The sequence below is a fragment of the Montipora capricornis genome, chromosome 14, assembly GCF_036669925.1.
Source record: "Montipora capricornis isolate CH-2021 chromosome 14, ASM3666992v2, whole genome shotgun sequence".
Lineage (NCBI taxonomy): Eukaryota > Metazoa > Cnidaria > Anthozoa > Scleractinia > Acroporidae > Montipora > Montipora capricornis.
Genome location: NC_090896.1, coordinates 780557 through 795748, shown reverse-complemented (window position 1 = coordinate 795748; position 15192 = coordinate 780557). Strand labels below are relative to the sequence as shown.

At 41.0% G+C, this 15192-nt stretch overlaps 2 protein-coding genes and 1 long non-coding RNA gene across 9 annotated transcripts in view; 2 read left to right on the top strand and 1 right to left on the bottom strand.

Moving 5' to 3' along the window:
- Positions 1–2353, top strand: part of LOC138032194 (uncharacterized) — a 35781-nt gene extending 33428 nt beyond the window's left edge. For 4 of the 5 annotated variants that reach the window (XR_011128302.1, XR_011128304.1, XR_011128305.1 and 1 more), the window contains one exon: positions 118–2353. This is a non-coding gene — a long non-coding RNA (uncharacterized lncRNA). The remainder of the gene's footprint in view (positions 1–117) is intronic. The other variant, XR_011128303.1, reaches the window with a different exon arrangement.
- Positions 2176–15192, bottom strand: part of LOC138032193 (fibropellin-1-like) — a 32453-nt gene continuing 19436 nt past the window's right edge. The window contains exons 22-30 of the mRNA XM_068879806.1: positions 14796–14891; positions 14574–14693; positions 9178–9336; positions 7662–7817; positions 7178–7318; positions 6141–6170; positions 5312–5593; positions 4575–5163; positions 2176–2304 (exon numbers count right to left, since the gene is read on the bottom strand). Coding sequence (XP_068735907.1) covers positions 2274–2304; positions 4575–5163; positions 5312–5593; positions 6141–6170; positions 7178–7318; positions 7662–7817; positions 9178–9336; positions 14574–14693; positions 14796–14891 — 1604 coding nt within the window. The 3' untranslated portion in view covers positions 2176–2273. The remainder of the gene's footprint in view (positions 2305–4574; positions 5164–5311; positions 5594–6140; positions 6171–7177; positions 7319–7661; positions 7818–9177; positions 9337–14573; positions 14694–14795; positions 14892–15192) is intronic.
- The window catches only part of LOC138032190 (adhesive plaque matrix protein 2-like), a 45398-nt gene continuing 40671 nt past the window's right edge, over positions 10466–15192 (top strand). The window contains exons 1-2 of one of the 3 annotated variants that reach the window (XM_068879802.1): positions 10466–10534; positions 10629–10725. The gene's annotated coding sequence lies outside the window, so the exon portion shown is untranslated. The remainder of the gene's footprint in view (positions 10535–10628; positions 10726–15192) is intronic. The other 2 variants (XM_068879799.1, XM_068879801.1) reach the window with 2 other exon arrangements.

Here is a 15192-nt window from a genome sequence, read left to right as displayed (position 1 = left end):
TAATTTTTTTTGCTGCTGAAGCAGGTGTGACCAATTCTGCGTGTTCTGGAAAACAGTTGAACCCAAGTTCATTAAACATGTCAAATGCTTTTTTTTTGTCAAACCCTTTTTGTATAGGTCATGACAAGCAGCTACAGGGAATTTAATCAAGAAGAAGAGAATCAGCGAGTACGACATGGAAAACGTTACTTCAAAGTATAACTTTCCGTTTCATCTCCTTGACGTTTTACAAGAAAGGCAAAGTATCCTTTCAAGGGCACGAACGGTTTTACTGAGGTAAAAATTGATCCTGAATGAAAGATTCACTGTCGCACGCTCAACTGAGTTGCCTGGTTTGGTTAGTTCACGTTGTTGTTTTGCGTGACGATAGAATATGCTAAAACGTGTGCTTCAAGTGCAGCACGATCATTTTTCCTTATTAAAGCAATCATAGTTAATAGACGGGAATGGTTATGAAACCCGACAACTTTCTATGTTGTAGGTTTTTGTTCTATATTTTGGCCTTGACCGTGCCCAAAACACAAAAGTTGTTTACTCCGTACTTAGGAACTAACCAATAGAAACGTGTTGGTTTACGTAATTTATGCATAGTGCATGAGCGCAAAACAAAAGATTGTGCACGGTCGTAGATTTCCCAACCCAAATCTTGGCATCTTTGTTTGCTCCTTTGATGTTTGCCAAGCTTCCAGACCAGTCCCCTCTATTAACTATGAAGCAACGATATCCGTTTTTTGAGGCATTTCACCTAATTAGATGCACGCCCAATTTTGACATCCCTTACGAAGTGTCCCTTTAAGTCCAAGCAGGAGTCCATCACCCGGAGCGTGCAACTTAACTATACTTGTGCAACGGCGTTTTCACAAGTAAGGTTATTTTTAGATTGAATTTCCCGCTAATGAGACTCCCACAGGAGCCCAATGACCAATTACAAGAAATTAAGCTGACGTCATAGGGTCACCGAACCGTAACTGACTTTGTTTTTTAACCTAATTCGCGGGAAGGGCTAGTCTAAAAATAAACCTACTTGTGAAAACGCCGTTTCACAGACGCTGTATGGAAGTTGCACGCTCCAGGATGGGCTCCTGGTCCAAGCCTTTAATATTTGATACCTGTTTCCAACAACAAGGGAAGGGTAAAGGTTAGCATTATTTTTTAGCTTAGGGTAAATGCAGCTCTTTATCCTTACTTCAGGAACAGCATTTGGGCGACGCATTGGGACGTTCACTGTCTGTATTCCGAGACACCCGCTGATGTTGAATTTGGGGGGAAGAACGAGGGGACACTTGACATTGGGGGCATTTCTGGACATTTCTGCTTTCCGTAGCCGTGGCCCTTACTAATAGCGAGTTTAAGAAATGACGACGGCTACGGCAACGACAACGTCACAAAACAGTAATATCATTGCTTAAAAGAGGAGAAATAATTGTGCTGCGTGTGCAACACTCATATCACGAAGTACGTCTGCCGTACTCCGCATGACAACGACGTGAAATCACTAAGGAGCAAGGATGGCACTGTCGGTTACTGCGCGGCCTTGGTGCAAGACTTCCCGAGTTCGATCCTCGGATCTCTCATCATTGTTTCGACGTGTTTCCTTTCAGTGTAGCTCAAGTAGCTTTAAACACCCTTAAAACGGAGCACTGATGAAGGTTTCGACGACAACGCAAGCGTACATATGTGAATCTTTCATTCGGCAAGCTTAAGTGCACACTAGGCTCTGGAGACCAGTAATTTGCAGACTTGAAATCTGCGGGCCGGTCTGTTTTGTTAGCGGCAAATCTGCACTTGTGGCCCGCATTTTTGGTACATTTCTTTCCCGCACTCGTCAAAACAACAACTTGAAAAGACCAAATTAAAGGTTTTTGACGACAACGTGGACTTACATCAGTGAGTCTATCATTCTCTCTCTTTACTTCAAATTCGGCCGTACCAATTCAGTTATAGGATACTTTGCTCATATTGTACAACTTACAGCCCTCGTGCTTCCTAAACGCCTAAAGTCCCCAATAGAGAAATTTAGCATCGCGTTAACTTTACGTGAAACTGGAAACGTGAAACGGCTGGCGGCTGCTTGTTTTAAAAGCATGAAGATTATCTTATTTCTGACTTGTCTCTCTCGTTTGAAAGGTTGGTCGATATTTGCAGGTGACATCAAACAGGTTCATTTCTTGTTTTTTGGAAAAGCGCAAATTCCAGCCTGACGTTTGTCGTGAACGCGATGCCATGCAAATTAAGCTGGAAGTTCTCATCCCAGAGGCATCCTCTTTCCTCGTTCAATTTCTTGAAGTCATCAGACTCCGCCGTCTAGAGTAAAGAAGGAAAAAAATTAACGAACAAAAACACACAAAAGCAAGCTGCAATGATACGAAAACGTTTAGACAGCCCTAAGGTGACAGTTACGGGCAAATAAGAGTTTGGACGACGACTGCGGCTACGACTACGACTACCGTTACGGGCAAATCTCGCATTCCTCAAGCAATAACCATCATTAGTATCACCCAACTAGTGGACTAATGCAAATCCTGCATTTTGATTGGCTACGCTACTATCGGCTTCGCCTCATGGGCTATTGATTGTTAAAGAGAGTCCATCACCCAAGAGTAAGATTTAACCAAATTGCCCTAATCCCAATCAGCGTCAGAAAAGTGTGTTTTTAAACCAAGTTTTACCGGAAAATAAACAATACACAAAAATGGGCTAACTCAATGTTGTACCCATATCAAACCCTTTGGGAATGAAACGTTTTGCTCCAGTCTTTTTCGTATCATTTAAATTCACTACTTGCACAATCCTATAATACACCTCTATTATCCCACAAAACGTTTGCATAACCATTCTTTGCAATTTCTCCTGCATGGGACATGAAAATGTCCCAAGAGAAGTCGAAAACAATGCCTATGCAGATTTTTTTTGGGGGTAAAAGAGGTGTATTATGGGATTTGTGCAAGTAGTGAATAGGCCATTTTCGAAATATCAATATTCAGCTTGATAGTGAGGCGGAGAGGACAAAAACAATAGAAACAAGTTGCAATGAATGTGAAAGATATTAGCATATCATCCACTTTCCTTTGTCTTTGTCCTCTAAACCTCTCTTTCAAGCGGAATTTTACTTTGTCGATAGTGGCCTATCGTGAGTGCTTTTTTCACTACACAAAGAATCTTGACCCTGGGAGATTTGAATTGGTCAATTAAAAATACACACTTTTCTGACGCTGATGGGGGCAAACCTGATACTAGACTCTTGCTCCTGGTTTTATGAGAAATAGCTAGCTTGGAGCTTGTCAATTACAAGTTCAACTTATATCCCGAAAGAGTCTGATTTAGTGCAGAATAAAATGTCACATATTTGAACTACAATGATCTTTCGATCTTTCATCTCATGTCCACTCCTCAGTTTGAATATGTGGAACTGCATATATTCTAAAAAACAAATGCTAACAAGAAACCATTACCCAGGAGTAAGAACTCTTTTTCTTTGGCCATCTCAGTTTTATGAGAAATAACACACAAACAGCGGTGACAAACATCAGATATAAACGCAGATCTATACGCAGATATAGACGCATACTCGAATAATAATAAGTTAGGGATCCTGTATATTTAAACTGCAATTTCGTATTAACCGTCGCTTCTGAAGATGTATGCAGAAGCATACGAAACGTCAAGTAAAACATAATTTCAAGCATGCGTTTATATGTGATGTTTGTCACCGCTGTTTGTGTGTTATTTCTCATAAAACTGAGATAGCCAAAGAAAAAGAGTTCTTACTCCTGGGTAATAGTTTCTTGTTAGCATTTGTTTTTTAGAATATATGAAGTTCCACATATTCAAACTGAGGAGTGGACATGAGATGAAAGATCGAAAGATCATCGTAGTTCAAATATGTGACATTTTATTGTACACTAAAATAGTTTCATCAGACTCTTTCGGGATATAAGTTGAACTTGTAATTGACAAGCTCCAAGTGGACCAATCTCCTGCCCAGAGTCCGCTGTTCTTTTTGTCAGCACCAAGAACACGGACTCTGACTACTTCCAGTTTATGCAGGCGCAGTCGTAGTGAAAGTCCATTTTTGTAACCGTTGACAACCACTGTTGTTTCAAATTTCTGAGCGTGCGTTGACGTGTGGATGTTGATTTGCCGATGTCCTACCTTGGAAGTGGCCAGAGTCCGTGTTCTTGGTGTGGACTCTGGGGACGAGATTGCTGGTGGACTTGATAGTTCAGGGCATGCGCAGAGTAGCGCACTGAATCGGACGTTCATGGGTTGGAATCCGTTCAAGCCTGGATTTTTTTAATGATGCTTCAGTGCAATTGCTTCAAGTGCGATGATCTCTCTAACTTTGATTTCAATTGCCATTGTCCCTCTTTCAACCCAATCGCAATCTGATTGGCAAATGTGCCGTTGTCGATAAGAGTCTAGACAACGCTGCTCGCGTCATTTTGGGAAATAAACCTCTGAGATTGCGTGAACGTTATAGGCAACGCTTGCACTTTCTTTGTGTCATGATCTTTGTTCCCCTGTGAAATAAACATTTTGTTTGTCGTTAAATATTGTGGTAAAAACAATTTTACCTTTGGTGAGATGTATCTTCGATATGTCTGTATCTTCTCTGTAAGGTCCCCTTGGCCTTGACATTTGTTTGATATCCATTTTCGGGATACAGGTAACCAAAATGTCCTTGGATGTTAGAATACGGTGATTTGCGGTAGCCTTGTCGTAGTTGATTTCTATCACCTGGTTCGTGACTATAATATCCCGCGTTACTTGTCTGATAAGTAAACCCTCTTTGATGTGAATTTTCCTGAAGTGTTGGTAGTAGGAGGCGAGGAGCCCTTTTGATAGATGCCGGATTCAATAGTCTATTTTCGTCTGGAGGTGGTTTCATCCCTGGAGGCATTGCAATTATTGGCGACTGGACAACTACAGGGAACGCTGCAGTATCAGATTCGTCGGATGACTGGAATGCAGGCGAGGGAATCAGCACAGCAGAAGGCGATGGAGATGATGCTGATTTGATTCTAGATACTATATTAGGAGAAACGGCTTTTGCTGATGCTGTTTGCAAGTTTAGAGAGGGCACATATTTTAAAACGGTTGAGGGCGGAACAAGGTAACCGACTGGACGAGATGGGCTTTGATCTTGCGCCTCTGGGATGTTACCTGCAGAAGATTTTAAACAAAGGAGAGAAGTGATGCTTATGTAACTTTAAGACTGATTCATCTCAGCTAAAACACCTTTTAGCTGTGGTTTCATGCGTCTAAAATTCAGTATATGCGAGCAAAAAAGAACACTATATGACACACGTACCAATAGAATTAGGAGGTGCTAAAATTGTGACTATGGGAGGGCCTGACGAAGACGGGACACCAGCGTTAGTTGCAACAGAAGCACGTTCGGGTACCTTTGGGATCACAGCAACTTCAATCTGGCTTTGACTGGGTTTTGTTAGCTCTGCCGTGGCTCCGATATTGGGACTGATGGTAAGGGCCACAGGTTTTATTAGTTGGTTGGGTTCCCCTTTTTGGGCCATAGCACTAGTTCTTGCCGCGTTTGGTAACTGAGGAGTTACTTGTGGTAAGACGTGTATTGCTGGAAAACAAAGATAAAGAAAAGAATACCCTAAATCCTTTATTAAGTCCCACCCTCTCAAATTAGCCCCCCTTTTCAGAGGAAGAAAGTTAATAAGCCCTCTCCCCTCTCTTTGAAGTCCCCCCTACCCTCCCCATTATTCTTTATAACCGAATCAGTTAATGATAGACTGTATTAATCTCGACAGGAACACTTCATGTGGGCTGATCCGGTATGGTATTCTTTCACGTGCTGAAAGTTCGGATTTGGTTGCCGCGAGTGAAAAACCAAATGTTGCAAATAACTTGTACAATGTATATGATATATCTCAGATCTCCATATTAAACAGTCATTGCCCCAGTCCAAAACACGAAGGAGGGAACCGTAACTCTAGTATGTTTCGTTCTTTCTTTCTTAAGGCTTAATAGAGGATTTACGGTATGCTGGAATAAATCTCTCGTAAGACATAGGCAGAAAATCATAGCAACTATATATAACAGAAGATAAATGCATGAAAGTAAGGATGTATGCAGATCTTTTTCCGTAACAGTATCATGCGCATGCTCACCAAGTGGTCTGCTGGATGATTCACTGACATCTATCACATGAAATAAGAATCACAACGTTTCTGGCTTAGTATTAGTATAATGCTTTGCAACGTGTTTGAAAGTTTGTGCCCTTTTTGATATAAAACTGCATGTTACTCGTATTCTGGATGTCAATTTTTTGTTGAGGCAGTCACCTGACTTTTAGTAACCTGCAAGTCTTAACAGCAGCTGCAACAAGAAACTATTTCCAAAAAAGAAATGATGTTTCGTTTGCGGAAAGAAAAGATAAAATACCGTAGTGTCGGTCACTCGGTCTGTCATATTTATTTCGCTAGAAATAGAAATGTGGACGCAAACTCTCTGAACGTTGAGGAGCCTGTCAAGGAATATTAGCCATTAAAGAGAAGAACAGATACTTGTTTAGGTGCAAAATGCACCAAAGCATGAAGTCTACAAATACCTATTTTACCTTCAAATGCCATTGCATAAGATTTTAAATTCCGTTTTCCGTGAATTCCATTACACGTGTTACATGTGAATTTAGGCAGAGCGTACAAACTACAGCATATTTACTTTCTTAAGTAATCATGGAATGAAAAGAAAAACACTATCTACATTGGGGAGGAAATGCGCAGTTGTTTGTCATGTTATATTCTCACATTGGATGCGTACCATGAAATGAAAACTGTATCGAAGCAAGTCTGATATTGCATCAATGTATATAACGCACCACTTAATCAATTAGTTTTAAAGTAATTGGGTAAATAACATCAATAGACGTGTTATCAGGAAAGAACACAAAAGTATTGTTTTTTTAACGATCGTGAAAGAAAAGCTTACGCCAGCTCAAAAAATATAAAGAAGGACTCTTTATGAGCGCGTACTGACTTCGCTTTTCATAAGCAAGCATACGCTTTGAAAGTGAATAGACAAAGACGGCCTCCAGTTTCCCTTTATGTTTCGAATACATATTCTGTCACCAACTAGTCAGTAAGTTGGTCAGTCATTTAGGTGATTTAGTTAGAACGAAGAAATTTCGTGTCATAGGCGTACTAACCTTCACAATTAGGACCATTGAATCCCTCAACACAAAGGCATTTATAGCCATTTGCACTGAAGGCCACATCTGCTGTATTTGAAGAATCCAGGCAGGAACCACCGTGAAGACATGGGCTCGACTTGCAAGCTGAGTAAGGAACTGCAAACACAGAGAATTGATTGAGTTTGCCTATTTATGTTTTAATAATTCTATTATGTCCATGATAATGATGTCTGAGAAAGAAAAACTGTCGTTGGTGTCAACCTGCGCCGAGTTGCACGAAGCATGGTTTGCGCTAATTATTGGTTAAGTAGTATTAAAAGATGTAGGTTGTCATGGTAATTAATTTAGATTTGTTCTCTTCAAGTTTTGAGCAACCTGGGTCATTTGCTAGTCAAGTCCGGGATCAATGAACACTTCCATGTGGTTACTGCTAGGTTCTCGGAAACGTTTCTTCGGAATAAAAGTTACAGTCAATAAATTATAAGTTTCGTAATCTTACTTTGACATATGATTCCACTAAATCCAATTGGACAGAAGCACCGAAAATCCAGGGAATTGAGAAGTTTGATGTTCATCTCAGCACTGTTTGCGTCATCAAAGCATGTGCCATTGTTCACGCATGGGTGGGTGGAACATGGATTTACCAAGACTAGTTCTGGCAAATATAAAACATACTAGTGTCAGGTACAGATAACTAGTGAGACCAAAGAAAGTTGAAATGAAGAGATCTATTCATCAATAAGGACTCGGGGCCACTCGGAAAAAATCCGAGTGCCCCTTTGCAGGAGTCGAACCTACGTCGAAGGTCCCACGAATCTCCTAAAGCTCAGTGATAGAGCATTTGAGCTTGTAATCGGAAGGTCGTAGGTTTGCAGGACTCGAATTTTTTCTGAGTATCCCATAATCGATAAATAGATCTCTCACGCCTGGTTTTCACTAGTCTAGCGACGCAAGCACAATCGCCGAAGCATAAAACAAGCACAGGAGATTCGTGTCAAGTGAGGACGAACCATAACGCAAGCACAAGCACACTACGCGGAGACAAAGATTCACTAGTTCCATACGCCTTATTCCAAAATGGCCGCTGATTTATGCGGATACAAATTCAAGATAACATATTCTTTTGAATTTTAAGCTTAAGAACGAGGCATCAAGGGCTAATTTGAATAAAAACATAATATTTAAATGGCGGTCATTTTGGAATAAGGCGTATGTTCTCTCTTACAACGCGGCGCTACGAGTGGAATCTGAAACGGGTCTTATACATTGGACGAACATCAAAGCTTGCGTTGTCCTTGCGTTACGTCCCGTTTTCACACAACGCAAGCGAACGCAAGCATAAGCGTAATCACGAGGAAAAGGAAAAAAATTGATCCCTGCGCTTTGTGCTGAAGCTTGCGGCAGTCCTGTTTTCACGGTGAAATAAGCGGTCTTGTCTTTGCGTCGCAAGTGAAAGCACTGCCTGTCGTTTAATAAAATGGTCATTTGATGAACCTTAAAATATTGGCATTGCCGCAAACCGGTGAAACGGTAGTCACTCCTCACTGCGTAAACAAAAGCTTTAGAAGTTCACAACTATTACAGCCTTCTGCCGCACCGTGTTATTCAGACGTTATAAACGGTGTGCATGTAAATAATTAACAACTATTTACCGAAGTGGAGGTGGCTAGTGGTGGATATTTACCGAGGAAAATATCCATCACTAGCCACCGACACTGAGGTGAATAGTTATTTTAGTATATACTAAAACGGTGAGACAATATAGAACAAACAGATGATTTTAACTCATTTATTCCTGCAAAGATTACAACATTTTTGGGCGCAAATTCCGCGCGAATTGCTCGGAGGTGAATAGCAAAGGATATCCGGAGTTTGAGTAGCCAATCAGCGCGCGAGCAACGCTATCCACTGTTTTAGTATATATTAAGTTCAGTTAGATGAGCGAGATTTTGTATTATAGATCAGCAACGAAACCAACGCTGAATATACCATTTGAAGTTACATGTGTAACTCACTTTGACAGTTTTGCCCTGCATATCCCTTTGCGCACACGCACTTGTACTGCGAATGGTTCGTGAATACCACACCCTCCAGTACGGATCCATCATTGTTTGTAGCGTCTACGCATGTTCCCCCGTTTACACATGGACTTGAAACACACGCACTCTTTGAAACTACGAAGAAGAAAACACAAACAGGGCCCTGTTTGTTACTTCCTGCGTTTTTAGACAGAGAGCATGCGCATGTGGCCTACTAACAGATGCATAGTCGCTCCATGTTACAATCAAATATAGCAGCAATTTAAGAAACATTGTAGCATACCAACGCTATTTGGGGGAAAGGGGTGCTGCAATCACTGATTTTAGATCCACTAGATAGAAAATAAACCCCAGTGATTGCTTCGAATCTCTTATGTTTATCAAACGTTGTACGACTGTGTTTTTCGGTGATTTGCCAAAATTACTTCCGTTAACTTAGAGTCAATCATGACATAATGTTATGAAGTTTGTTGATTGACGGGTACTGCGACACCCCCTGCAAGCTCAAGGTTTGAAATATGAAAGGGCTAAACAATTAAAAGATAAACTACAAAAGATTTAAAACCGAGCAGGAAGGGTTATTACGGGTTCTTCATATATTATTAGGTCTGTTGATGTGTTGAATGATTTGTATAGAGCTCAATGAAACTAACACTAATTGTAATCTCAGGAATCCTGAGACTGATCTAGCACTTCCAAGGGCAGGGGCAAATTTCTTAAAACTCAGCTTTACGTATAGTGGTGCAATGCTCTGGAATGATCTTCTCCATGAGGCAATAGCCGCACAATCACTTTCGGAATTTAAACGTAATTTGCCTCTTTGCCTTTTGCTGTATCACGCTGACTCCTTCTGTTATTATCCCTTAACCAAGGAGTTTATTTCTCTACTCCCAAATGTCAGTTGTTCAACGTTGATATTCGTTATACATTCTCAACGTGCACAAATCCCATAATACACCTCTTTTACTCCCCAAAATTTTGCATAATCGTCGTTTGCAATTTCTCCTGGGATAGGAAGATGCCTATGCAATTTTTTTGGGACAGTGGGGGAGGGGAGCTAAAAGCGGTACATTATGGGATTTGTACAAGTATAGAATCTTGAAAAGCAAAAATAAGCAAAAGAAACGTCACCAAAAAGTCGAAAATATGGAACCAACTTTTAGCTAATGGTGGATTATTAAGTTAATCGGCTTGCGAACAACCAGGCCCTTGGTGGAGCTTGGTTTCCGTGGCGACATTGAGTTGCCGGGCAGACACTGGGAACGAGTCATAATGTCAGCCATTTTCTTTTCATCACGGCTTTCATTGTTGCGGTTTCTTTCTCCAAAAAGCGGTAAGCACAGCAAAATATTTCCAATTATTTTCAAGCTATATCGTTAACTAATAGAATAGAAATGACGTAGTTATTATTTTTATTACGTTGCTAGTCTTAACTGAGCTGAACTCAGTGGTAACTGAGGTTCGTATGGTAACTAGAAAAAAAGCAACAAGCCTTCGGAGATAGAGGAATTGTAACAATCACAGGTTAGCCTGGGAACCTATCTTTATAAACCTAGAGACGTATTATAAACAATAATACAAAGCCGAAAGGGTTATGAATGTGTTTTGAATGGTTTGTAATGATTCCACGTGTTATTTGCTTGTAACGTTGATTGCGGTCGTATTAGGGAGTTAACATTAGAGTTAATTAAAGTTCTATTGTTCAGTGTCCCCCTAGGAATTCAAAACACCAGAGAGTTGACACTAGAGTGGTGTCAACACTAGTGTTACACTGTGTTTCTCTCAAGTGTGACAGCAACCATTGTCTTATGTTGCGTGCTCAAATTTACTTTCCTTAATAAATGGTTTTCGCAGTTAATTAATTGGATAAGGAGGTTAAGTATCAGGAGGGCTCTCAGAAATTTAAGCAATTTTTTTATCGTGTTACGTAGTTGTTCAGCATACGTACTTAAGTGAAAAATATCACAAAATGCACTCCAAACTTGCGGAAAATTTGATGTCGCTCGTCAAACAAAATTGTTAAGTGGTGTTACACAGCCAGGCAACACATTCAGCAGCAAGGACTACGGGTTCAATTATAAATAAATAAATAAATAAATAAATCAATAAATGCTAATGGTTTTGCATTATGCCCTGAACGTGCGTTTAAGATTTTGGTATAGTATTTTGTTTTTTTCTGGCCCTGACAGCGGGGTAGACTTGAAGGTCTACGACGCGAAGTCGATGACAAACCAGGGGCGGAGCTATGGGGAGGGTGCCATTCCATAGTGATTCACTCCCACCAAAGAAAAATCCTGGATCCGACCCTACAAACGTTGCTTCAGGAAATAACTTTACACTATCGTAAGTCCTATGCAGTAATGCCGTCTCGTTCCCGTCGTGTTCTGTGGGCGAAGTATCTTTACCATAAATTGGTACGATCGAGCGGTTTTTGAGTGAACAGAGAGAAAGAGAGGTTCTGATTTGTACGTTCACGTTGACGTTGAAACCTCAAATTCGTTCTTCATGTTTTAGGCAGAGTACAGCAAAAATATGTGCCGCACGTGCAGCACGATTTTTCCCGTTTTTAGCAAAGGTTGCGGTCGCATTCGGGGAGTTAACACTAGTGTTAAATCAAGCTTTATTGTTCAGTGTTCCCCCAGGGATTCAAAAAACCAAGGAGTTGACACTAGAGTAGCACCAGTATTACACTCTGTTTCTCTCAATTGTGACCTCAACCAAGTACCGCCCACCGGTGGCTCAGTTGGTTGAGCATCGGGCTGTCATGCGGGACGTCGCGGGTTCGGACCCCAGATCAACACTGTCTCAGGATCTTAAAATAACTGAGGAGAAAGAGCTGCCTTTGTAATGACATCTGCAAGTGGTTAGATTTTCAAGTCTTCTCGGATAAGGACTATAAACCGAAGGCCCCGTGTTCATAAGTTCCCCGTAGGACGTTAAAGAACCCACAGACTATTCGAGAAGATTAGGGGATGGAGTCCCCGGTGTTGCGGCTGTCCTGTAGGCTCCAGCAGAAGTGGCTGGCTTGGCTGTGATGTCTCTTAAAAGGCTTACGGTGTATGAGGCTATCTAAGCAGAAACAGCCATAAGTCAAAAAGGGACTTTGCCGAGTGCTGAACATGTAGATGTAGATGTATTAATGTTTTTCGGCGTTGCCGTCGCCGTTGCCGTTGCCGTTGCCGTTGCCATAGCCATTGCCATAGCCGTAGCCGTAGCCGTCGTCGTCGTCGTTTCCTTAGGGACCGTTAGCAACGATGGTTGCGAAGCACAATGTAACACCAGTGTTGGCACTACTCTAGTGTCAACTCTCTGTTGTTTTGAATCTCTAGGGGAACATTGACAACTTGATTAATTACTAGTGTTAAATATGCAATAGATGACTCACGAAGATGACAAAGAGAGTGGCAGAAAACAAATGGCTTAATGAGCAAAAACACGTGATCTGCCCTTACCCACACGTGCATTTCATGACGTGAAAGACCAAATTTAAAGTTTTGTGAACGATGTATTAGTATGCGGAGGACATGGGCACTCGAAGTTTCTCTCCAAGCCTCCCCACCGTTGATACCAATTTTGTTTCTGGCGGGAGATTTGGTACACACTTTCCTTTTCGAACGACTTGTTCAAAAATCAAAATGATTAGAATTATGCGAAGTTCTATTTTAAGATGAAGTTCTTGAAGCCGTAGTCATCCTTGCTCAAGCACCCTAACAATGTGAAAAATGATCAAATTTGAGCTTATGATGAGGACATGAGCACTGGGCCCGGTTGTATAAAAGCAGATTAACGCTAATCCCAGATTAAAAATTAACTAAGTCGTTTATTTCTCTACTCCCAAATGCTGTTCAACGCTGATATTCGGCAAAATTGTACAATAGAAGAACTCAATCTTATAAAACAAAAATAAGCAAAAGAAACTTTCATCAAAAAGTTGAAACATGAAACAAAAGTTTACGCTAATTCTGGATTAAGTTAATCGGCTTTCGAACAACCGGGCCCTGGACTATAATTTCCTGAATTTTTATCCTCTAAACTCCCACACCATTTATACCAATGTTATTCATGAAAGGTTTGTGCGAATTTTCTATGCCTAACGACTTGGAATAATCGCGAAATGATCACAATAATGCAAAGTTAACGGTTTTAGATAACACTTTTGTAGCTGTCGAGATCGTCTTCACTGTGCTTTGGCTTCCTACTGTTATAATGACACGTCCAACATAATTGTATAACAACGCGAGATGCTTGAAGAAAAATGTCGGACAGTGTTTTGTCATGGACGGAAAACAATCATTTTATAACATATTTCATATGACGTGCGTACTATTGTTCTAACATAATAAATGACAGTGTTTTTGAGGTAGTTCTCTAAGCCTCAATCTCAAGGTGATCGTAATTCTTGGGTACTGAAATCGTATAGCACGGATACGAACTTGAAAAGTACTTATTACAACTTTATATGATCAACAATATAAGAAAATATGCAAAGGGGCTTCAACAGAGACGAAGTAAATTATAATATAAATCCTCAAAGGAAATATCGTTGCAAACGGGAAACCTCGTTTACCATTTTACTGAATCCAGCGTGGCTAAGCAAGGGTGTTTGGTCATCGGAGTCATGGGTGCCGTACCAGCACATAGGGACTCAACCGGGCAAATTGTTAGAAGTTCAAGTGTTTGGAGATGTGGACCATTGTAACTTTGTTATATATAGCAGACGCTGGTGGCCTTCTCGTTTGTTAAGATTCTACAGTTAATTCTGGGAATCATTGCCGCCTATAGATTGTAGCTGCTAGGTTACGCGCACTAATGGCCAATAGCGCAAAAGTTCATTTCAATCAGACTCAAGTCGAATCACTGTTCGTCTGGCGTTTGCCTCGCAGAAAGTGGCCTACTTTCACTTGCCTCTGCCAAGGCCTCGTCTCAGAGCACCTCAGAGAACACTTGCTTGAGGGCCCACGCTTTCTTTGCCCAGAGTTGGGGACCTAACCCCTGCCTGGTTTCATGGTGTGGAATTTCGCACAGTGTTTTAATTACATTTGAGTGTTTTCCAAAAGAGAACTACGTTTTACCGGGTGAAATCGACCCAAAAGAATAACACGTAAGAGAGCGAATATTTGGCGCTATTCCTACGAAACTTATTTGAAATATATTGTTAGTTGTGTCGTACTGCGTGCTTTTCTCAAGGACACGATTGACAACAGCCTAGTAGTTTGAAATTGGACCAAGCTGAAACAAGTGTTAAAAAGGACCATCGCTGCATGCCGCAACCTAAAAATTAACTTCAAATAATCATCACCGGACACAGGGATTTGCTGTTATTTAGATTAAACAAAGAGAAAAAGAACAAGTGGAATGGCCAAAGTTCAAACCTTCGCATTTGTTACCAGTGAAGCCCTCCTTGCAGACACATTCAAACAACTTTCCACCATGTCCTCGGTTACAAGTTCCTCCATTTTCACATGGATTGGGTTGACAAGGATTTCCCACAGCTACAACCAAGTAAGAAGGCAAAATCTCAACGCTGCTTATCAGCTGCGAAGCCGTTGTGGTAATTCTGTTAGAGCGCGTCTTAAAACAACTGGGCTACTTACGTATACAAGTGAAACCATTGCCTACAAATCCATGTTTGCATTCGCAAGTTCCGGTGAGGCAATTCGCTTGCTCGTCACAACGATCACATTTGTCAGCTGAAAGAGATAATGCTGATAAGGATGATGATGACAAGCGGATATGATGATTATGACAATAATGCTTATGATATGGTGGTAAATAAAGGATCTTTATTTAAGTGTCTAGTCGCTCTAGCGCTGGAGCACTAATAAGGGACACTGTAAACTGAAATGAAAAATCAAAGCAAATCAAGTCAAAGTTGGTTTTTGAGGAGAGGGGAACACGGAGTACCCGGAGAAAACCTCTCGGTGCAGAGTAGAGAACCAACAAATTCAACCCACATATGGCGCCGAGTCTGGGAATGGAACCCGGGCCACA